The sequence below is a fragment of the Hippoglossus hippoglossus genome, chromosome 9, assembly GCF_009819705.1.
Source record: "Hippoglossus hippoglossus isolate fHipHip1 chromosome 9, fHipHip1.pri, whole genome shotgun sequence".
NCBI lineage: Eukaryota > Metazoa > Chordata > Actinopteri > Pleuronectiformes > Pleuronectidae > Hippoglossus > Hippoglossus hippoglossus.
The window spans coordinates 3,353,684-3,376,598 of record NC_047159.1 but is presented as its reverse complement, the minus strand read 5'-3'; the positions used below and the strand labels follow the sequence as shown (position 1 = coordinate 3,376,598).

Below are 22,915 nucleotides of genomic sequence, written 5' to 3'. Positions count from 1 at the left end.
TATAAAACAAGGTGCAGCAGAGCAGACTGTAAATTGAGTATTTGAACATAATAAAAACAAAAGGGTGAAGTCAAGCTTCAGGGAATCCTCCTAAAAGATTTGCAGCGGCCCGGGGCAGCTGCCAGGCCGGCACCACATTGTTTTCCGTCATTATTCGGCTGATCAAAGCACTGGCAGAACTTCGCAATAATCTTTTCAAATCAGCGCTTCCTGGATTTAGAAGCTTATCAGAGCCGGGGGAGACCTGCGATGGATTTGTGTGGTTTGGGGTTCGGCTCTTTAATGTGCAGATATTACCAAGAGTGTAAAACACAGAATACAAACATTAAAGTTGTTTACTTTGTAGTGCGCGCACTTACGATTTTCAAAGGGGGGGTTGTTGGCTGCACAAAGTTATAAATCCAGCCTCCTCCATGTTAGGGATTGGGACATGGACCAGACTAACAAGTCAAAGGACAATGTGCTCAACAAACTTTTTGCCCCCTTCGTGGTAGAGATGTTAAAACTAAAAGCAATCTTCATTTATCATCCTCTTTGCTCGTACCCTTCAAGTTTTATAATATTTTTAGCCATAATTCACGTTTCCCAGTGTGTTGGAAGATTCTTCTAAACAATTAATAAATATACAAGTGCAATGAAGTGTAATGCAATGAGACACGCTTGAGAAACATTCATCTACCCAACTTTTGAACTGCCCAGCTTGTTAATTAGCTCCAATGCTCTTTTGAACCCCAAAATCGCTGACTGAGCGGAAGCTGTTGTCTCGCTGACGGTCGACTTGATGACCTCTCTTTGCCTTTAAGGCCTGTGGAGCTCAAGAACCCATCAGTGGTCGATTCGGAGGCTTGGATTTCAGCTGGTGCGTCAAACTGTCACGTTTACCTGTCAAGAATATGTCCACAAAAAAAAATGTGTGTTTGACTGAAACGTTCCCTCCTCTCGTCCCCGGATGGGATTTCACCTCTTTGACAATCTAGTTGTTTCAGCTGCGTTTCTCTAGAGAGGTGTTGGACGGTTCGCTCGTGCATGCTTCAACCTGCTGGAGATTTCAGTTTGTGAGGAACATCGTCGCGGTGAACATGAATGAGTGAAGGTATTTCTCTGTGTGGCTGGGATTAACCCCGGCCTAAACCTTGAAGTGTGTTTCACAAAGATGTTTTGTTTCCCGGTATGTTAATCCCCTCCTCTTGCCTTCGTGCCTCCTCTCGGCCGTTATGGGCTCTTTATACCACATATGATCAGTAGGGAGCATTGACATTTGAAAATTAATTTGGTGTAAATGAGACCATAAATGTTTTTCTCTTCTCTCTCTTGAGCAGTTTCCCCTAAATTTAGTTTTCTGAGTCGTAGGTACTGAATCACTTTGACCCCATTCTGTGACTGTGGTTTATTTACCATGTTAACACAAAATACAATTGCTACTTATTGCTGTGTGATATATGACCACGATCTCATATCTTGATAGAGGCAATTTCATACTAAAATGACAATTCATACTGTTTCTCAAACCTTTTCTCAACCGTGTAAATTGGGGCCGTGTCTTTACAGATGTAAGTTGTAACAGCAGCCGTTATCTTCCTCCATCTTCATGTTTCTTTGCCATATGTTGTGCTGCGGGCAAAGGCCCCTTGCACCGCTGAGTCTGTTACTGTTTGATTCTTGTGAAGGTGGTTAAAGAGATTAATGGTGTTTATCGTCTGCTTTGGCAACCGATCTGCGGCATAATTTGCAAATTATGACAACATTGTCCGTGTACATGTGACAGAAGTAGCCCCTGTTTAATTTATAGGGCCAGGTCTCGGAGCCAAACCTGCGGCCGCTCCTCGTTTTGTGGTGACAAGTCCTTCTCTGGTTCAGAATAACCACATTGAGTCACGTTCACGCTCCTCCATGATTGTTTGTGTTGCCTTCGTGAAAATTTGGAAAAAACGCAATGCCCTGTTGAAATTATGAGTAAAGAGTTGATTTGCAGAACAACAAAACAATGGCTTTTCTTTTATCACGCGATATATATATACAGTGAATCATCATATAGATCAGTCCTGATGGTCGATGAAAGCGTTTTGTTTTTAGATGTACAGATAAACCGGCTCAACGTCAACCTTCGTGCTTTGGGTTTTTCTTGTCTCTGCTGGAGTGGATGGGTTGATCCTGTGAATTAAATTAATTGCACGTCAAAAACAAACCCTGGAGTAAAAGCACAGTGCCTGACTTGGCTTGCTGAAAATGATTGTTTTGATATTTGACCACGATGGGAAGAATGCCAGAAAAAACAGAATGTGGTGAGGAACCCCAATTATCCTTCAGTGCCTTACCCACGCTTTAAGGGAAAAGCAGATTTTATTTACGATCACACTCAGAAAAGAAGAAGCAGCTTCTGCCGATGAGGTTTTTGCAGATTTTTGCTTCCAGGCAGAACTACAGTGAGGGAAAGTGTTCAAATTCAAATCCCCATGCTGCTGCAGCTCCTAAGTGCACTTAGCTGATGACTGCAGTGTTTCCCACAGAATTCATTCAAGACATGACCTACAGGTAAAAGCCGGTGAATTGGCTTCCTGGTTTACCCACAGTCTTCCTTTCACACATGCACAACGCAGCAGGAGGAACTGCATCGCATGCCACGTGCACATCTGCAGCTGAGGTTATGAGGTCTGTCTGCTTGGATACAACTTTATGGATGATAGAGTGCACAGCTATACTACAATATTACAATTATGAAACTGTGACAGGAGGAATTAGATCATGGCAGAGTGCCACAGTCTAGATAATGAATGGGAAACACTGACTGTCCATATGGAGTTTATGTGCCGTGACCATTTACTCCACTTTTCTAGTCAGGATTCTTTTAAGTGGTTTTCCTCTCTCTTACAACGCCTCTGATTGAACTCGGCAGAAACCACAAATGCCTCCATAATGCAAATTGTGGACCAGCTGCGTCAGGTGCTGGTGGGACTTCCTGCCTTGCCCATGGTGTCGAGTATCATCCGAGGCATTTGCCAGGGATTAAACCAGTCGTGCCTTTGTTGTGGGTCATGTTAGACTCCTGCAGGTCTTGGCGCTTGTTTCTATCCGTCTTCCAGCAGCAGAAATGATAGAGATCGACAAAACATTGAGAACTTTCACATACCAAACCTCCACAGCTGCGTGCGTCAGGAGGAAGTGTCTGTTTGTAGAAGAAGCGCTCCCTCAGCTTGTCATTATCCCACTCATCTCCACTGGTGAAGGGCGGGTCGTCTGAAACGGGCGAGGAGCGAAGAATCCCGCCTGCTTCTTGTACACTAAGCAAGACAATGCAGGTGCAAAGTGAACTCGGGGCTAAAGGGATCCTGTGATAATCCCTCAGCTATGTAGGCATGCACAGACTTTGCCTGTCAAGTTAAAGAGTTTCACAAGAAGGCAGTTTGAGTCAATTCAAACAGAACTTAACCCGCGTCAGGAGCGCTAACGACCCATTAACGGGTGGCACACGAGCCTTGTTACCAAAAATACCCCGTTCTGCTAATGTACAGTGTCGTATTTTGGTGAAAACACTTGCATTTCTGTCAGTTTTATTAATATTTACAACACAGAATATGTCTAAAATATAAATCTAGCAATAAGCAACCAAATTATTACCCCCGCCTCCTCCTTGTTAGTGGATGGCACATGACCAAACAAAAAAATTAAAAGTACATGTTACATAAAATGTGGGCAAAGGTAGTTTTCTCATTTTAGGTCAGTTCTTATCACACTGATGTGTTCAGGTGCTATTTTTTTCCGTGAAATGTCATGATTGACAGCTGAGCCTGACTCGAGATGTGGCTCCACAGACTCTGGATGGTTTGGCTTTGTTTCTGGATAGTGGGAGGATTTTTTTTTATTTATAGTCTTTGCTTTACATTATTGTTATAAAGACCTGTGTGCGTGATTGACAGCTGAGCCTGACTTGCAGTCGGTCGAGCATGTGTATCGCACTGTGGCTCCTCATCGTAACCACTGCTGCACAGACAAGAGCAAGATGACACCAGTTTTCTTTTTATAGAGCAAATGATTGATTGAGAAGACGAGCAAATTACAGTCAACAGGACCCCCGGGGGTGATGGTGTGTTTCATTCTGAAATAATAGATGTTGGGCGTAGTCTCGCTTTAACAAGAGGAAAGGTGCACTGCATTCAAAACGTTGCCTTGAGCAGCATTTGCCCCAAGTCTCTTAAAAAAAAAAGAGGAAAAAACACCCCCAATTTCTCCGCACCACCATTGTCCTGCACGCCACATCAAGAGCTGCTGAGTTTATCTCCTGGATGCTTCTGTTGACTGCCGAGAGAAGCCCACACCCTCGGCCCACTGGTCACCAGCCTGCTCATGTTGCAGTCTCCCTCGCTGGCTGGTATTGTCAGGTTACAGTGGGTGTGTGTGTGTGTGTGGTGTCTGAGCGGCTGTGTTGTGATTGGCTCGTGCTCAGCAGTGTGAGACACCGCCGGGTGACGTCTCCATGCTAATCCCACTTTTCTCTCTGGGATGTTTTCTATCTGGTGGCACTGGGAGCTCTCCGTCAGTTGCAGCTGAGGGGAAATGCAGTCGCGAAATAACTTTTGCAAAACGAGGAAGGTGAGTGAAAATGATGTTTTTGAGTTGGTTAGATCCATAACCATGTAACCTGCTGATGCCAACACGCGTTTAGTTTTTTTTATTCATAGTTTTCCTGCTCGGAGTCGCTAAATGCTGCGTTTAACTAGTATCTCTGTTTTAAAGATAACGGCAAACATCAAGAGGACAAAATCTTTTAAATATGTCTAATTCAAGTCAAAATTTGAATCCTCTCCACGTAAATAGGACTTGTTGGTCATGTTGAATAAAAAGCACATAATAAACACATTCATATCTTAACAGTCGACTAGAATAGAGGGTTTCTTTGTACAAATTACAGCATTAGTTATCGCAGAATTGTATTATGTTTTTTTTTTTTTTAATTTTTTTTTTAACTGAAATATCTCAGACCTTGTTTATCAGGTTTGAATCCATGGGGGGGGGGGGTTGATGTTGGTACCCACCTCCACCAGGAGACCGTGGCATGTTGTCACTGTATTCAGGTTTCTAACCCTTCTTTGAGGTACAGAACATGCTGATCATAAGAAATCTGGATACTGTACGAATTATGTAAACTGGGATTATGAAAACTTCGTTCATTATTAATTTCTCATGTTCCACGTGTATATACGCCTCATCCTGAATATGATCCAAAACACAGACTCAAAGTCAGTTTATTAAGATGCATGTTGCCTTTCTTGTTATATTCTATTAGTTGTAATATCTGGAAATGATGACACTATATTGTTTCTGCTACTGTGTCATTCTACAAATACTTAAGCGTCACCAAACTGCTGTTGTTGGCGTTGATGTGATTGTTGAAGTGTTGTTCGTGGGGAACAAACAGAGTGAGAGCAGCAGATCTGTGAGATGGTCGATGGTGTGAACTAGGACGAGGGTCTGGTTTAAGGGTTTGTCTGTGGTGGTGGGGGGGGGGGGGTTGTCTGTTGTGTCTACAGCTGCTGCCCGACACATTCCTAGTGAAGATCCAGTCACTCTGACCTCACGGCTGACTGAGCCTCCACCTTTTGACTACAGACATGGCAGCTGGCAGTTTGGTTTGGATTCAGCTGATATCAGTGTAAATGTTTCCCGTTTAAAAAAACACTGGGTTTGAGGAACGTGGATTTCAATAATTTATTCGCTGCTTTCCGGTTTAGAGCTTGAGGAGCGACCGTGTGTCACTTTCCACTTTACAAACAAGTTGTGTCTTACTGAGACACAAACTGCTGCACAAGTTGAGACGGATGATGGTGATTAGAGTCAGAACGATTTATGGGTCGTCTTTTATGATATTGGCAGATATGAGCCCTTCACAGACATATCAGGCATCAGTGTTTGTTTGCCAATATGCACCAGTATGAAAACCTCTATATTACAGAATAAACGGTTGCCGGCTGTGGCTCAGGAGGTAAAGAGGGTTGTCCACTAATCAGAGGGTCAGGGATTTGGTGATAGTTTATATACAACATAGTTATTTAACATAAAGTTCATGGTTAAACTGTAAAATATCAAACCTCAACTACATGTCTTTGTCACAAGGGTTTGATGACGGCATGTAATTAATCATTGAACATTTAAAAAATATATTATTTATCAGGATTTAAATCTTTTTACCCCCTGGTATTGTCATTGACCCCTTGGCTTCTTAAGTGTAAGCTGCTAGGTTGCATGTGTGTGCTTCTTGTGGAAGTAATTAACAGGACATGTCATTTTTTGTTAAATCAGAAATTGTGTTGGCTCTGACACAGTTGGAGACAAACTTCCCCAGCGCCTGAATCTCAGCTCCACATTTTGCACTGTTCCAAATGATCATTACTTTCTTTATGTTTTGAAGTTGAGGCCTCGTGCGACAGTTCATCTGTTTGGAGAACTTTTCCTCCTAATTTAATTAAATTCCCACCGGTGTGTGTGACAAACGAGTAGGAACTCAAACAGGTAAATAAAACTCAGGCGTGGTCCTAAAGTCGGAAGCAAAGTTTCAGTTCAAACCGTCTGCAGCGTCATGCCTTTGATTGAGTGTATAAACATCTTTCCGAAGAAGGTCAGGCGTTTCTCGGTAAACTGTTAAACTGCAGCAGTAAATTATTTCCTCTTGCGGTCAGCGGGGCTTTGTTTACAGTGGAGATTGACTCCCTGGTGGCACCATTGATCTTATCTGCCGGCGCTGAGGCCTCAGTGCACACGAGCCCCTGCTGTCAGCGCGGCACATGGGCGCTGTTTTTAATATGAGGCTGCTTTTACAGGAGAGCGTAATTCAACATCCCACATTCATTATAGAAAAAAAAAAAACCCTGTGTGGGCAGCGGGCTCACAGATGATTGACTGGATGTGTCATGTTTGCAGCGTCGTGGTGATACAGGCTTCAGTTTGCTGTTGAACGACAGTGTTTGACCGTGTGACTTTACTCTTTGCCTGTGCTGCTGTGGTGAAGTCGGCGTGACAATGGCCCTGCAGCCTCTCAAGTTACAGTTTCCACAGAGTGAGGGGCAGGTCGCCATGGCAGCGCTGGCCACAGGTTCCCTGATCTATCCTGACCGACTGGTGGCTGTGACTGGGAGATGGAGGGTGGTGACCTGCTATCACACAGACGGAACTCATCATAAAACCACTTGTGTCCGAACGTGACCTGACACAAATATCATTTCGAATTTGTCCAATCCCAGTTTAACTCGTTGGATCCCAATAGGCTTGCGTCAGGTGTCCACACTGTGAAAGTGTAAATGGTTTGTATTGCCTTTACTTGAGGGCATCTAAAGATGGTTGTGTACCACTGAGATACGTTCTCACCAAACCAGGTCTGCAGGAAGCTGTAGGTCGCCCTCTGTTGTTTATTCAAAGCAGAGATTGTGCTTTTTTTTTTTCACAGCTCAGCTGGTTTTAACCTTTTCAGTTGTACGGACACAATGTTAATTACACAAACGGCAAAGTGAGACACTATTGTCTCATAAATGTGTCCTCTGCAAACTGGAGTTTACTTTATTATATTACATGCTCATGTTTACTCTGCAGAAACAAAACGCTTTTGTCGGTGTCTCTGGTCAAAACATAAAAACCCTTTTATTTATATAACATTTAGCTAAAAGAACCAAACAGACGTGGTGATAACATGTTTCTGTGGCAGGTTATCAGCTGTACATCATCAGTACGATCATACGACCCCCCCCTCCTCCTCCTCTTTCATCCTGTTCATTTGCATATTCAGGGACATCTGCCACCAAAACCTCCCCGGCAGCAAATGCTGATTGTCCCTTCCCTTGTGCTGAGCTGAAATAATAATAGCAGAGCACGGGTAACCAGTCCGGTCAATATTTGTTCATGGACGGCACCTTCTGGACGGCGGCTGTCTTCTGTTTCAGAGACGCTTGGTGATGTGTGGATGTTCTTCAGAAGCTCGTGGCTGTTGCGGTTTGAACTGCAGGATAGTGGACCAGATTTGAAACATTAGATTATAGCTACTGATTCCTGAGAAAAACACATTTTAGACTTAAACATGGATGTTGCAGTTGTGAGTGTTTATATTTAAACCTCCACCAGTTTAAGCTATAACATTTCTGACTATATACATTTCATTTAGCTAGTTAGCAGGAGTGAGTCTCAAAGGATTGTGAATGGACAAAATAACATGGAAATATTGTAAGTTATATAAGCATATTCTCATATTTCTCGTACCTGGCCGACTAGGAATATGTTTTTCTCGTTCAGAGCTGTGGATACGCGCTTGAGAAAAAAACATTTCTGTCCAACAAAGTGCGACATTTTATCAATTTTCACAACCCTGCAGGAGTTGTTGTTTCTCTGCTTTTCCCCTCCCTCCCCGAAAAGTGACGTGGAAAATTCCCAGAATACCGTGGGAGTTAATCCCTTTGTTTTGGTGGAAGTGGGGATCCTCCCGGCGAACACAGGGCCGCCATAATGCCACAGTGTTTCCAATGGAATGTAACTGCCATTGTTGACCAGGATGACTCCCACTGGGAAGACAGCCCCTCCCCCCCAAAACCCTTCCTCACCCCCCTCACCCCTTCACTGCCAACATAATACAATGTGTTGCATTATACCTATGAGGCATGCTACTGTTTTCATAGCCTATGACCCTGTGACCGCGAGCCGAGGCCAAGATAATGAAAAGGATGACACGGAAGTCATTGGTTAGTCCCACAGTTATTACAGCTTCCTTTGCACGACGACGGCTGGGAATTCAAACCTTTATCTTCTCAGACGCACAACTCTGCAGACGGATCTCGTACTTTGTGTAGTTTGTTTGTCTAATTCCATCTCATTCATATCGGTATAACAGAAGAAACAAAGTTATCAAAGTTGGTGTTTTATTATTGTTTAATCTGTCAATATATTGGAATTAACTGAGCATTTAGTCTGTTAAGTTTCCAAAAAAACAAAATACTCGTCGATATTTCTCGGAACCCGATGTGACGTCCTGTCATAAAGGGTCAAAACTTAAAAATATTAATTTCATAATGTTGTAAAACTTTTGAGAAGTGGAACCAGAATATATTTGGCATTTGTTTTGATATGGTTTTAAAAGGGTCAGGCTGACGTTAATACAAAAAAAGTTTGATTTCTTTTACATATGATGAATTTTCTATAAAATTACTCATTGTGATGACATAAAAATTAGTCACGTGGGATAAGAAACCTGAGAAAACACCATTAACTATTGGAGTTTATCAAGCTAATCATTTCTATACCTTATCTGTTAAATCAACCACTTATCCTGTCTCCTCTCTCTCTTGGAGCAAAACACACGTTTGCTGTTTTTACTACTTCCTGAAGCTGTCGGGGGGGTTTCACTGTACGAAGACGGGGAGTCTCCGTGTTGTTGTTCTTGGAGAATGGACACAGCTCAAGGGTCAGGCTGTCAGTGACGAAGGACACACCTCTCACAGACCGTTTGAGTCTGTGGTTCCTGCTTTTCCACGTGTGACTGGATATTGGGCCTTTCTGTGTCGACGGACATGTAAACTCTTTATACACACGGCAACTATTCGATTAATTGAATAGAAATAGATATTAATAGTTGCAGATTCCTTGGGGCTTGTTATTATTTAAAACCGTGGCTATCTGATGCGGTCACGGTTTTGTGGCGTCACCAGCCCCGATCCACTTGCACGATCTCCTTTGTTCTCATTTCCTTGTCGCTTCCCCCTCGGGAACAAATCAGATTTTTCAAAATTGGGAGTAAAGTGGCGTGTGGACAGCCGTCAACGAGGACGCCCGGGGCTGCTAACACAGGGAGAGGAGGAGAAAGGGTTTCCCTTGTGGAGGAGGTTTGTGCCTCATCGCTACTGTCCTCCCACAAAAAAGGCTCTCCCCCCCCTCTTCCTTCCTTCCTTCCCCATACGCACCTTTTTATCTCCCCTTCTCCCAGTGGAACAAATCATTTAGCTGCCACCCTAATGGGATTAGTCCTCTCTCTCCCCCCCTCCCTCTCTCTCTTGTCTCCGTTCCTTTCTTTCAAAAAGCTGGAGTCCATCCTTTAAGTTCTTCTCTTTTGAGGCTCGGCCTTTGGAAAACACTCCTCTGGTCCATCTAAATGAAAAGAGATAAAAAATGTGAATTAATGAGGAATAAATGGAGGGTTTTCAGAGCGTCCTTCACCTCATTTGGCCTCTTGGAGTTTACTCAGTTTGTTGGAGAAATCTCCGCGGCTGTGATCTGCACGGATAAGGTGACTTTCAGCCAACGTCTGTTTGCTCTTAAATAAACTTGATGGCTGCTGTTTAGGTGCGTTATCATCACAAGGCGTCCCGGCGGCGGAGCGAGGGTAATGGCGAGGTCCCTCAGATTAGCACGCTTGATATCCCCTGATGAGAAACGACGCTGGAGCCAGTTAATCACAGTTAACCACTGATGTCACCACATGATAAACAATGAGTCCAGCTGAAGGCACACAGGGATCACAAAAGACGGCCAGCTGGGGACGAGCTGCTCAACAGATGGACATGTACATCACAGTTTATTTAGGTCTTTATCACAGAAACACCACATGACGAATGCAGTAGCATGAAGTAATTGCATAATAATTAAAGCCCATTCACACCCGAGAGCAGCAGCACGAAGTTCACCTGCTGGTCTTTGTGCGAGAGGCTCAGTGATGAACAAGACAGGAATTAGATTTTTGATTAAAAATGTGAAGCCCGACAGGAATCTGAGACTGAGGAACACAAGCTGCTCACGTACGTCACCTGTTGGTCCCACAGTCAGTCGCTGCCCTCTGTTTGCACACTGATCTACAGAATCTGATCAATTTGACCACAAACTGAATTAATTAGTTCAGTTTTGGTTTGGAAGCATCTTATCTACCGGAGGCTGTTCTCGTCTTGTGGTTGAACGGCCCCTGAAGCCGGCAGGCGTCTTTCCCGCTCCCCGGTGATGCTCGACCGACCTTTTAGTTCCCAGGACCTGAACCATGGCACAGCTGGGACTGCAGCCCCTAGAGATGAAAACCTGGCTCTGGAGGGAGTGCTGATTGATTTTTTTTTTTTTTTTTTAACTGAACGCTCTAAAAACATGTCCTGGTTCTCCTTTGAAAATGAAATGTGGAGGGAAAAGGCCCCTTGCTCACCATTATAAACAGGTCAGTTTAAAAACGAGTGTTAAAAGTTAACAGTCTTAAAAGAGAAAAATTAAAGTAATGAAATGAGTGTGTGTGGGGGGGGGGGGTGAAGGTTAGTTGTATTAGACCTTGAAAACAGTCTCGTCTTTATCTCTCCAACCTCTGTAGGTTCTTTCATCTCCTTTTGCAAACATCAGTTGCCTTAACCTGAGTGATCTTTCAAAAGTTCCTACAGTGGAACAAAAACAGAGTCCACACACACACACACACACACACACACACACACACACACACACACACACACACACACACACACACTAGGGATGGCCCAAAGTGTTTTTTTGGGCCTCAATCCTAATCTGTGTCCTTGAACTCTGGTTGGGTGTGGCAGTTGTCCACTGATTAGAAGATCTGGTGTTCAAATCCCACGCTCCTCCAGTCAGCGTGCTGAAGTGTCCTTGGGCAAGACACTGAACCCTAAAGTGCGCCCCCCCCCGATGTCTGTACCGTTAGTATGTGGAGGATGTGTGCTTGAAGAAGAGCTGCATTTAGATGCATTATATATGAATTTGTATGATCTGGGCTGAAAAGAGCTTTGAGTGGTTGTTAAGACACGATACGTTATTTTTTATCTTAAAATATTAGATTTTCTTGCAGCAGATGCCCCACTGTCTCCAAACAGTTGGCTCTTAGTTGGAATAGCCGTGTTTCTCTTTATAATACTCTAAGGTCGCACTATGTAAGTACTTTGATAAGAATGTAGTACAGATGGATGCGGGCTCATGAGTATTTGTAGCCTTGTCTTTCCCCCCCCCCCCTGCCCCAGTTAACCCAGTTTCCTCTCCCCTCACGCCCGTACGGGTTGTGATCATTATGGGACCCATACATCAGTGTAACCCCTCCATCACCTCCCGGCTGGAATCCAGTGTAGCGTGACCCGTGACTCATTAACACCATCACCGGTCCAACAGCTCAAGTGTTGTGTGGTGCTCTGAAGATAAAATGTCTAATCAAGACCCACCAGGTTTGTTCCTGGTGAAGTTATCTGCTCGACCAGCAGGACGTTGCTGTTACTGACACCTGTCAATCACAGCCGTCATCACACGCCACAGAATCAATTCAAAAATGACTTAATTCTGCAGATATCGGTTGTTTTGCCGTACGCTTTCTTCACAAGTCTGTAGTTTCTTTTTAAGAAACTTTACCAAAGCTGGTTCTCTTAACGGGCTCAGTTCAGTGGAAGAGCTGCTCCTCCCTCCCTCGGGCTGTGATGAGTTTAATTAGCTTGTTCTTCATTGTCTGGCTGCTGTCAGAGGAGAAGGGCAGCGGAGGACGCAGCGGTGGATCTCATTGGTCCGTCTCGCAGAGGTCAGCAGCGTGGGCTCACTTGCCACAAAAGCAAACATGGGAGCACTTAAGACGGGGAATTTCTCCCACAATGCGTCTTTTGAGTGAGCTGACAGCGGGAGTGAAAGCTCTGGGAGTGTCTCCGGAGCTGCAGTCTCCAGACACAGGCCGTTTGAAGCTGAGCTGTATTTGGAGATTGTGATGAAGATAAACCGAAGAAAAAGTGACGGCAATTATTTTTCTCTCCTCTGTTGTATTTACTCTCATCACTCCATCAATATTAGATTAGGGCTGCAACAGACACTAATTTCATCAGTATATTTAGTTTGCCACGGTTTTCTTTTTTCAATTAATCGTGGTGAATGGTGAAAAAATGTCTGTTTATATTACTAATGGCTGAAAAGATTATTTTACTATAATAATACAGTGAACTTGATCTATTTTGCAGTATGTGCTTGACAGAAAGCATCAGAAAAGTTGCTGCTAAGTTTATTGTCTATTATACTAATTGATTAATTGGTTGACTGCTGCAGCCGTGGCACTAAAATGAAAATGTATAATAGCGACTGAAGTTAAATATGGTGTTACCGGTGCAACCAATAATAAAAGCTGGACTGTTATGAAGTCCTAGTTACAGATACTGGACTCGATTCGTCTTATATAATAATATCAACATAACAATAATCTGCAACAAGTTTGATAAGTAGTTTTTCCAACGAGTAAAAAATATATTTCTGCTTTTTTTTTTTTCCTGTTTTTATATATCTTTGTAAAACCAAATCTCTTTGGGTGTGGACATGTTGGAAAACGATGCCAGTATTTAGCAGAATAAACTATTGCCGTTTTGTTTGACTTGACAAACTGTCGACACGCTCTCTGTCTGGTTCGTGCGGTGCCTCGTCCAGCGTCCCCTCCGCGGGGCGTTGTGTGGTATTCACCAGCCCGAGGCTCCTCTCCACTCTCATGACTCCACTCAAGAGCTAAACAAATACGTGGCTCCAGCCTGTCCTTGGTCAAGTGCAGGCTGAATAGAGCAGGGCATGTGGTGGGGTGGGGGGTGGTAGGGAGAGGTGTGAAGGGAGGATGACAGAGTCTGATTCAGGGAGAGAGGGAGGACAAAGAGAGGGGGGGGGGGGGGTAACTGCCCGTCCCGGCGTAAAGCAGGATTGTCACAGACAGAACGAGGATGATGGAGCGAGGCCGAGCGGCGAGACCCGAAGTGACGAGGGTGTTTTTGTGCGTCTCTGACTCTGCTGCTGTTTGGGAACCAGCTCAAACATCAACTCTCTGTCGGTGAGAGACGCTGCAGGAATCACAGGGTGAGATTTAAACTTCTTTAAGGTGCAAAAAGCTAAAAGTTGGACGTGGAAAAGCGGGAGTTCAAAATGTTGAGTCAAATGTTGTTTTTTTCCTCTGAAATGGACCTTGAATTACTCACTTAGTTATTGGATTGAACTAAAATGATCAATAATTCCCTTATTAATTGTGTTGGTTATTTTGGGATGTGAAACGTTGCTGCTTTTCTCTCTTTTTACATCATTATAATTTGATTGTCTCTAGGTTTTGAACCTGTTGATTTGGCATCTTCGGCATTACTGATGATATCATGTGCTCCGGGAAAAATGCTTTTTGCACATCCTAATAAAATAAGTTTGGAGCAGGTTTCTGAATAAATGAAAATAATCTATAAAATCCTTAGTGCCCTTCTGGATTTAGCCGTAAAGATGAAGTAAGTGTTCTTTGAGTTATTTCACAGTGAATTTAGTTCAGTTTGAGGTTTTTTGTCCTCTAATGCTCTGTGTATCTGAATCATCTTTGTCCTCTAGGGGGCAGTGTTGTCAGCAGGGTTAAGTTTGAGTGTCCTGGACTAAACCACTGCTCAGGACAACAGTTTGCAGCAGCGAGCAGATTAATGAGAGATTAAACGATGTCTGTGCACGATAAGTTAAAGTCGTCCTCTGTTTTTTTACATGCAGGTATTTGAAGGAAAGGTGAAAACGGGACACAGAATCTGATTTGAACCAATAACAAACTGGTGGCAACTTGACAGAGACATAAGTTGTGGCATGTCTTTTGTATCTAGAATGTCGGAGTCGTAAATTTAACGGTGGAGCACAGAGCTGGATTGCATCTGACAGATATTTATCTCACCGGCTGCCTACAGGCTGCCAGCCAGCAGAATAAATCATGTCGGGGTAATCATTCCCAAATATACTCTGGAATTTAGCAGCCTGAGATACGTTTTTTTTTGTTTTCAATATTACTTTCTCCTTTTATTAATATTAGAGCTTATTGAATTCTTCCTTTCATTCGTCCAAAGCAAGCTGAGGATAGACTGGAGGTGGATCCTGGAATATACACACACACATTGGTTTATTTGCATTTGACCGTCTTCTTTACGAGGTGACACTGAACCTCTGAAGAGCAGCTGTCAAGATAAATGGTCGAACCTGATAAAGCACATTCTTAAGATGGAGGCAATCGAAGACACCTTTCTGAAATGTGGCCTCCTTGCTCTAGGGGCAGATGCACAAGTCAAGTACATTGATTCCCTTCTTGAAGTTCTTTTAAAAACAAACTCTCAGACTGTGGATTTCACATTCTTTCAATCCTGCCTGCACCACGTTTGCAAAGCATTTCAACTCCCGCGGAATTTGTAAAAGAGCCCCATGTGCTTTGGGTTTGAGAGTCGGCTGCGTTCGGATTGGCTCTGCATGTGTCTCGCAGATGCTTCACTCTGAAGTGAGTGATTTTTTTTCTTAATTGCAAACGCTTGTTCTCAAATGCTATGTTGTCGTCACGCACGAGGCCTGCGACTGCTGCAGAGGAAGAACGGCACCGTGTCGAAAGTGATGGCACCCGAAATAACTTGATGTGTCATTGTGCGGCAGCAGGGGCGAGTGACTGAGCGTTGACTCATCCTCACTCATCCTCACTCTCTTCGGCCGCTGGGCTGTTTTTGTTTCTTGCCTCCTGTGACTTAACAACACCGGAATTTTCTGATTTCGGGCAAGTTTACATTTTGGGAAAGTTTCTGGGCCCGTTTGTAAAGGTACTGTTGTGGTTTTGAGCGTTTTGCATGGAGGGTTTTCACGTTTTGTTTTGCATCGTTTGTCAGTTACTGTGCCTCCAAGTCTCCCGTTTGGTAGAAGTGCAGCAAAAACACCTGCAAAACGAGAGACATTGCATTTTCTGAGGGCGAATTAGCAGCTGTTGTCATGAAAACACTCTAAAATAAGATGGTTAATATTATATCTGCTCAAACGCCGACATATCAACATTGTCATTGTGTTGGTTGAGTGTGTAACCGTCTCCTAGAGCTGTTAGCATGGCTGTTTCCTCTTTTTCATGCATTCCCATCCAACTTTATTATTCATTGTCTACCCAGGAACTATTGTCTTGCTTCAGAAAAAGCTTTGTCATCCTCTTCCTGAAGAAGGGAAGTTTTTATTTGAAACCACTGGGATGTAGCTGGAAGCGTTTTCGTTTCCTCCTGTGAGCCCGGGACTCTAGCAGAGAGAATGCCACCCTCCCGACTGTAAACTCATAAAGTGGAAGACAAAATCCTTTCATTCCTCCTCAGTTTCTCCCTCCTCGCTGGGATAATTTGAAAGGCTCGGAGGCGAGCTTTCCTGAGTTGAACTCAGCAGGCCCGTGCAGAGCTTCAAAGGGAAACGAACCCAGCGGACAGCGTGAGCCTGGGTCAGCACCGCGGCCAACATGCTGCCAAGCGGCTGTGAATGTCGGCTGCTCCGCGTCGTCTCTCCGCAGCCGACACAGAAGCTTCTCCTCCGAAGCTTCAAAGCGTTTCTTTAACAAGGTCCAGATGCTGAGCTGAGACGACAAGTAGCTACTGCTTGTTCTGCTGCTTCACACACACACACACACACACACACACACACACACACACACACACACACACACACACACACACACACTGACTATATAATGTGACTACTGAACCCGTTCTGAAGGAGACATTACTCCGATCATGGTGTTGAGAGGCTATTTGATTTATTCCATTAATATTATGATATTTTAAAACCCCAAGCTGAATTTTTCTTGTGTGTTTTCTTGTCAATTTTGCAAAAGCTTCGCCTCCTCGTCATATTCCCATCTTGTTTCTACTCTGACCCAGGGCTCACGTCATCAGGCAGCTGGTAACTGTCGTATGTGTATGTTGCAAAGTGCTAAAAAGGATGTGAGGCTAAAATGTGATTAAGATTTATAAGCAACTAAGGTCTGAAGGTCTTAATTTGATTAGTATTTATTCTGAATGGGACCTTATTCAGGTTAAGATGATCCAAAAACGCTGCGTATTCAGACTATTCTCTAAATAATATGGTTAATATCTGATTATTGGTGTCCATGTGAACTTGTGTGCTGTACAGATTAGCTCCATCCCAGATGCATTAGGTTTTATCTGTCTGGGTGGTTTACCTTTGGCTGTTGCAGAAAGACTCCTGTCCACTCTCGTATCGATTATCCACAGAGAGATAAAAATGCTCCTGCACAACTAATTCGTATATAAACGTCCGTGGGCCCTTTCTGGTGCTCCGAATCAAAAAATATCCCAGTTTGTCTCCAGGCCTTTTCCCTCCATTAAAGCTGAAAACCTCAGTGTTTTTATTAGGGGAAAAACAAGCCTGTTGAATATTCAGCGCAGCGGGTTTGCAACCTTTATTGCCTTCTCTTAACTTTTTCGTGCCGTTTCCTGTTGACAAAAGTTGCAGTGGAAAACGTGAACTGTCGCACCACATACTACCAGGACTTCAGTGCGGTTGTTCTCTAAAGTTGGTCAGTTTATAACGCAAACAAATGGGTCTAGACCCTCAGGCAGTGTCGGTCTGCGTCAGTGCAGGTTGGACACAATCGTTTGACAATCTCCAGTTTCACTTCTCTGACCTGAAGCTCCTCTTCATTCCACAGTGATTTCAGGTGAAGCTTTGCACGTGGCCCCTGAATTTGAATATTTATCTGTACTGAACTGAAGTTTGACTCAGGAGAAGCATATAACTTAATTCAGTTTCACCTCTTTGCCTTTGTTACATGATTTTGGAAACTAGTTCTATGGAAATGACGTTATTCCACTTGAATTGTCTACCTTTCTAACTTTGAAATGTTAGGACAGATCTTATTGGACCATTAAAACACTTGATTTAACAATTTTACACCTAAGAAGATTAAAATGATGCAATTTTAGAAAGTTAATGAATTAGTTGAGCAGCAGAAAAATGATCAGCAGCTATTTTGATCTTTTTCATAGTTTTTCCATGATGTCAGATACTTCTTTGTTACACGTGGGATTAAGTTATAATTGACTTTTTGCTATTTTCTGGCATTTTACTGGCACAACAATGAATTCATTAATAGAAGAATTATTGGCAGAATTACCCAATTATCTCTCAGATCGGTCAAACACTCCTTCTGTATAAAACGGTGAATAATTGTTTCACAGATTAGTTCACTTGCCAGTTTTTTTACCTCATAATTTGAGTTATCATTAAGTAGAATGAAAATAAAAAGTTGTGAAACGTAAAGATGATGTTGTTTTCCACAATCCAGAGATATTTGCTTCACTACACTATTTGTAGACATTTTGCTCTGAGACAGATTAAAGTGATTTGTAGGGTAAAAAAAAAAACTGTCAATTCATTTTCTGTCTGTTGAATAATTGATCAATTAGCTAATTATTTCAACTCGGCCGTGTATTTGTATTTATTGAGAATCGATGAAGTGCTCCAGAACCCAGGAGGTGGATTTGTATTTCCTATTCATTCCTGAGAATCTATTATTTGGTTTGAAAGTATAAATTCTAGCCGTCATCGCCTGTAATTTGTACAGTTCTTAAAAAGCGTCTGATAGTTTGCGTCTGCTTTTGTTCCTCTTGCACCTGAAGTGTCTCATATCACAGTTAATCCCGTAGGCAGGTTTCTTTTAACCGCAGCCACACGCCTCTATCTGTCACCGGAGTCCAGACGTGCGTGTTTCATATTTATGTAGCAGCTGAGGAGGAAACCAAACAAGTTGTTCTGGTTTGTGTCTGCTGACGTCGTGGCGCTTTGTGTTTCTCCTTTTCTTCTGCTTCTTCCCGAGAGCTTGCGGAGCCCCACTTCAGTTTATAAATCTGTTTGCTCTGCTCCGTGTGGAGGACGTCGTGGTGAGTCATGTTCTCTTTATCTCGGGTGGGTTCAGATTCAATGGAAAGATCAATTTGTAAAAGCTCTGGATCGCTCTCTGAAAGGTCATGAGGATAAACTGATCGTTAGACCAGCGACCTTCTGAGCTGAGTGATTCCCTCGAAGTACTAGAAAGCAGAAATACAAACTGCAGTGGTGCTTCAGTTAATAAGCAATGAGTAGTAAGATTTCACACTTGGAAGGTTTGGGCTTTTGGAAGTTGTTTCTTTTTAGCCAGTTCCAAGTCCAAAGTAGTTTATTCCAGCACATATATAATAACAATCAGCACCTAAATTCTTCTGAGGCTCTTTCAGAAGAGGTCAGCTGCTTTTCTTTGTCCTGAATATTTGCCATTTGGGAGATTTTGGTCGAAACAAGACAAGATCTCACATTCCAAGTTACTCAGGTCTTCTGATCAGGGCTTAAAGTGTTTTTTCATCACACTCCATTTAAAAACACAAGGTGATTTGTGTATTTGAAGTCGTGGCACCAACACTGGAACAAACTTCCTATAGACGTGAGATCTCTGTTTTTAAAAAGCAGCTGAAAACGTCTTTATTCAAACTGGCCTTCGTCTTCTCTTCTACTGTCGAGTTTTCTGAATGTTTTATTATGTGGTTCTTTTATTTGTCTCTGCCCAGGAGGTTATGTTTTCACCCCTGTTTGGTTTGTAAGCAAGATTACGCAAAAACTGTCGGACAGATTACCAAGAAACTTTGTAGAAGGAAGCGATACGGGTCCGGGAAGAACCCATAAAACAGATTCAGACAAAGTGGCACATCCAGGATTTGATTTTTTTCATATTTCGAGGACTGATACGAGTGTGTGGAACTTGTTGCAGCTTGAATTTAAGTGACAGTTGAGCCCTGTGCTCTCCTGAGTTACATTTGAGTTGTTTAATTTTTTAACAGTTGTCCTTTTGTGAGGCAACACCAAATTCAACATTCATTCAACATGAATCCATAACGAAAGTAATTGTTAGTTGCGGCCGAAGGTTCGACGGTTCCAGTTGTTTGACGTTAACTCTCTTTAATGCCTCCTAACTATGAGTTTCAATATTGTTTTGAACATTACAGGTTAAATAGAATGTGGGTTTTCATGTCTGTCACTTATCGGCCCCGGGCTCATCTGTGTTTGACGGCCTCACCCCAGCTTGGATAGGATTTGGTGATTTTGGCTTTTTGTTGACTCTCCGTCTTCACCTCCAGTTGCTGAGGACTGAAGAGAAACGCTGCTGTGCTGGTTAATCAGTAACCGAGTGTTAACGGATTTTCCATTATGGTCGAGCTCATTAGCTGCTTTTCAGCCGTGAGTTGAAGGTCAGCGGGGCTGAAGAGTGACCGGAGGTTGTCAACCACATTAGCGCACCATGCGTTTCACCTGGAGGCCCAGTGCAGGGGTCGGTTCTGCCCAAACAGCCGGAAAGTCCTGTTTCCTCTTATAGGACACAGATCGGTTGGCTGTCATCTGAGGAAGTCGTCTAATCTTAGCCGTGAAACTTATCCCTCCGGAGGCTCGCTGGGTATAGGCGCGTTGTCGAGCGGCTTGTGGGCTCAGTTGTGTGTTTGCTACCTGCGTGCAGTGGGAGGAAGTTAGAATGAAAATTACAGGTAAGCTGCATGAATTGATTGTTGGAATAGAAGACCTCTCAACTGTGGTTTTGATGAAGGTTAATGTGCAACAACCAAAACATGTCTGTAGCCTGGTAGCTGTCGGTGTATCTCTGCTGTAGGTGCATGCATCAGATCCTGCAGGCGCCGACCTGCAGCGTTGCACCTCAACACGCCACGACATGTTGTTTTCAGTGTGAACCTCACGTGTTCCCGAGGACGAAAACAGTCTGAGCAACAAGATGTGTTGGAATCAATACCTCAAACGTGTGTGTGGGATAAAAAGGGTAGAAATTAAAAGTGATACATTTAAAACGGGAGCTCATGCATGTGACATTTAAACCTTTTCCAAAAAGTTTTCTTTCAAGTGAGTCCAGGCAGTTTTACAGTTGCTGTTATGCAACAGGCTGAGAGCTCCCGAGGCTGTTGGTAGAAATATCAGCATGTCTCAGTCCCGTGTTTTAATTGGTTCTTATGTTGCTATGAAGCAGAAAAGGTTCAGAAAAGTCTTTTTAAAACCTTCGGCAGGAGTGTAAGGTCGTTTTTTTTTCAGTCCTGAAAATCTGTTCAAACCACTTTGAGCTTCAGTGCAAGTCGATCGCACTTTAAACCTTTCAGGGAGGTTCCCACGGTTTCAGTTAATGCTTTAATCCCTCATGTGGTTCTATAGATCGACATAGACACTGTACGAAACATAACCATAATAATTTTAACCCTATGGAGTCGCCAGCGGCATCAAATCCTGTTTTTGGTTCCAACACGTTGACGTACAATGTCAAAATCAATACTTTTCTGGTCATATAGGCAAAGATGTGCAGAAAAAGTTAAAATATATTTTAGTAAATAAAATAAAACACGTACTTCTTGTAATTCACCGGACGAATGTAAATGTCCCTAAATATGAATTCCTCATTCCAGCCGAACAATACTTTGATGGACCAGCTTTATTTTAATGTTTCCCTCTTTGTGAGCTTGTGATAAATAAAAGGCGGAGACACTCTTAAATGGGCAAAAATGAAAAATTAATAACAAATACAGTCATGTTTTGGTTTTGCACACTTCATCTGTTCGTCTCTTAGCAAACTTAATGAGTTAAGGGATGATGGTTATGAGGAGGAAAGACAGAATTCTCCATATTGTGTTTGTGTTTTCTTTGCTCCTGCTGAGTGAATCTGAAATATCTCATTATCCTAAGTCTGAGGCTTTCCGGCTCCTTCCTTCAGGTTTGTGCTCTGACAGCCCATGGAACAGGAAACTTGGGAGATGTTGGGTCAGTCTGATGTGTTTTTATTTATTTATTTTTTTGTTGCATGGAGTTGGTCATTTGTAGATTGAAGATATTTTGAAAGTTGCATTTGGCTGATTTTTTAAAAGCCGGCTTCTTCTTTTATCTTCTCTCCACAAATCTGTGCAGCGAATCAGCAACCGCACCTTTTAACTCCAGCTTCAACCTTTGTCACAAATAGAACTCATAATGTTATATTATTCTACATTGTGCCATTAATAACTTGCCATAAATACTTTGGTTCAGCTACGTCCGCTCCTTCAATGTGTCCTCAACAAAGACGGATACTTTTGCTTGGGATTGTGTGACGTCTACTTAATTGGCGTATGATGATGTGCAGCAACACACTGTGGAGGTGGACGGGTTTAATAAGCTCTGATGCTAATAATCTTCAGCTTGAGAAGCCGTAACTTTTTAATGTCTGTATCCCTGAATCGTCCCATTTACAGCAGCAGATGTCTGTGAATACAGTTTACATCAAAACGAATGTTGCGCTAATTTACAGATTTTCTTTTAGACAGTATTTGGTTTTAAATATGAGGGAGAACATCTCAAGACGTCACAGTCCCCATAAAACGTGGCTGCAGTTTATTTGGGTGTTGGAGGAGCTCGGTGTCTGACGGGTGTTTCGTGTCTCTCCTCTCTGTGTCACGTCTATAATAGTTCCTCTGGATGACGGACAGTCAGGATTTAGACACGTCAGCTTAATGACTTCGCTGTGCTTCTTTATTTGGGTGTGTACTGTAAACAAGGCTTCACGTGTGCAGCAGAAGAGAGATTGACCTTTCAGATGTTGCCTCTGTGACTCGTCAGGTCCCCGGATGGATCTGACGACTGTTATTGATCTGCAGACTGTTATTGATCTGCAGTCGGCTCTGCTTCTCGTGAAAGGTCAAAACCCGTGACCCCATTAAAGGACCACGGTCAAAGGAGTTGGCTCAACATGCAAACTTCTCAAGAACCAGTTTGCTTTTTTACGTCTGCTCGAGCCATGCATAGATCCATGTGACTACGTAGACACTCTATACGTCTCTGACCGAAGCACAACATCAACAGTCTGTCGTTGCATTTGTGCTGCTTTTGAAAAAGGGTCGTCACAATAATTCCCGGCCCCTGACGTCAACTGTTCATTCTTCTAGACGAGCAAAGCCTTCTGGCCAAGAGACACTTACTGGGCTGTCGAAACTCAAAGAACTGGTTTGAGATTCTGCACTGGCTTCAAACCAGCTCTTGAACTGCCTCGGTGGAAAAGGGCTACAAGGGGCCTCGATTTCACTCGTGTTTTTAAAAAAGGGGGGCAGGTAAATGTGGCCTGACATCTTCTGGCTGTAAATATTCTTTTGTGAAACTATCA

The 22,915-nt window shown here is 43.1% G+C and overlaps 1 protein-coding gene across 7 annotated transcripts in view; it reads left to right on the top strand.

Moving 5' to 3' along the window:
• kank1a (KN motif and ankyrin repeat domains 1a) overlaps nucleotides 1-22,915 on the top strand; it is a 48,620-nt gene that overhangs the window by 3,990 nt on the left and 21,715 nt on the right. Inside the window, exons 1-2 of one of the 7 annotated variants that reach the window (XM_034596194.1) lie at nucleotides 20,194-20,276; nucleotides 21,500-21,546. The exons of 5 other annotated variants lie outside the window; for them this stretch is intronic. In XM_034596194.1, the coding sequence (XP_034452085.1) occupies nucleotides 21,519-21,546 (28 nt within the window). In that variant the 5' untranslated portion in view covers nucleotides 20,194-20,276; nucleotides 21,500-21,518. Of the gene's footprint in view, nucleotides 1-4,483; nucleotides 4,588-20,193; nucleotides 20,277-21,499; nucleotides 21,547-22,915 lie in introns of those variants that run through there. One more of the 7 variants, XM_034596192.1, reaches the window with a different exon arrangement.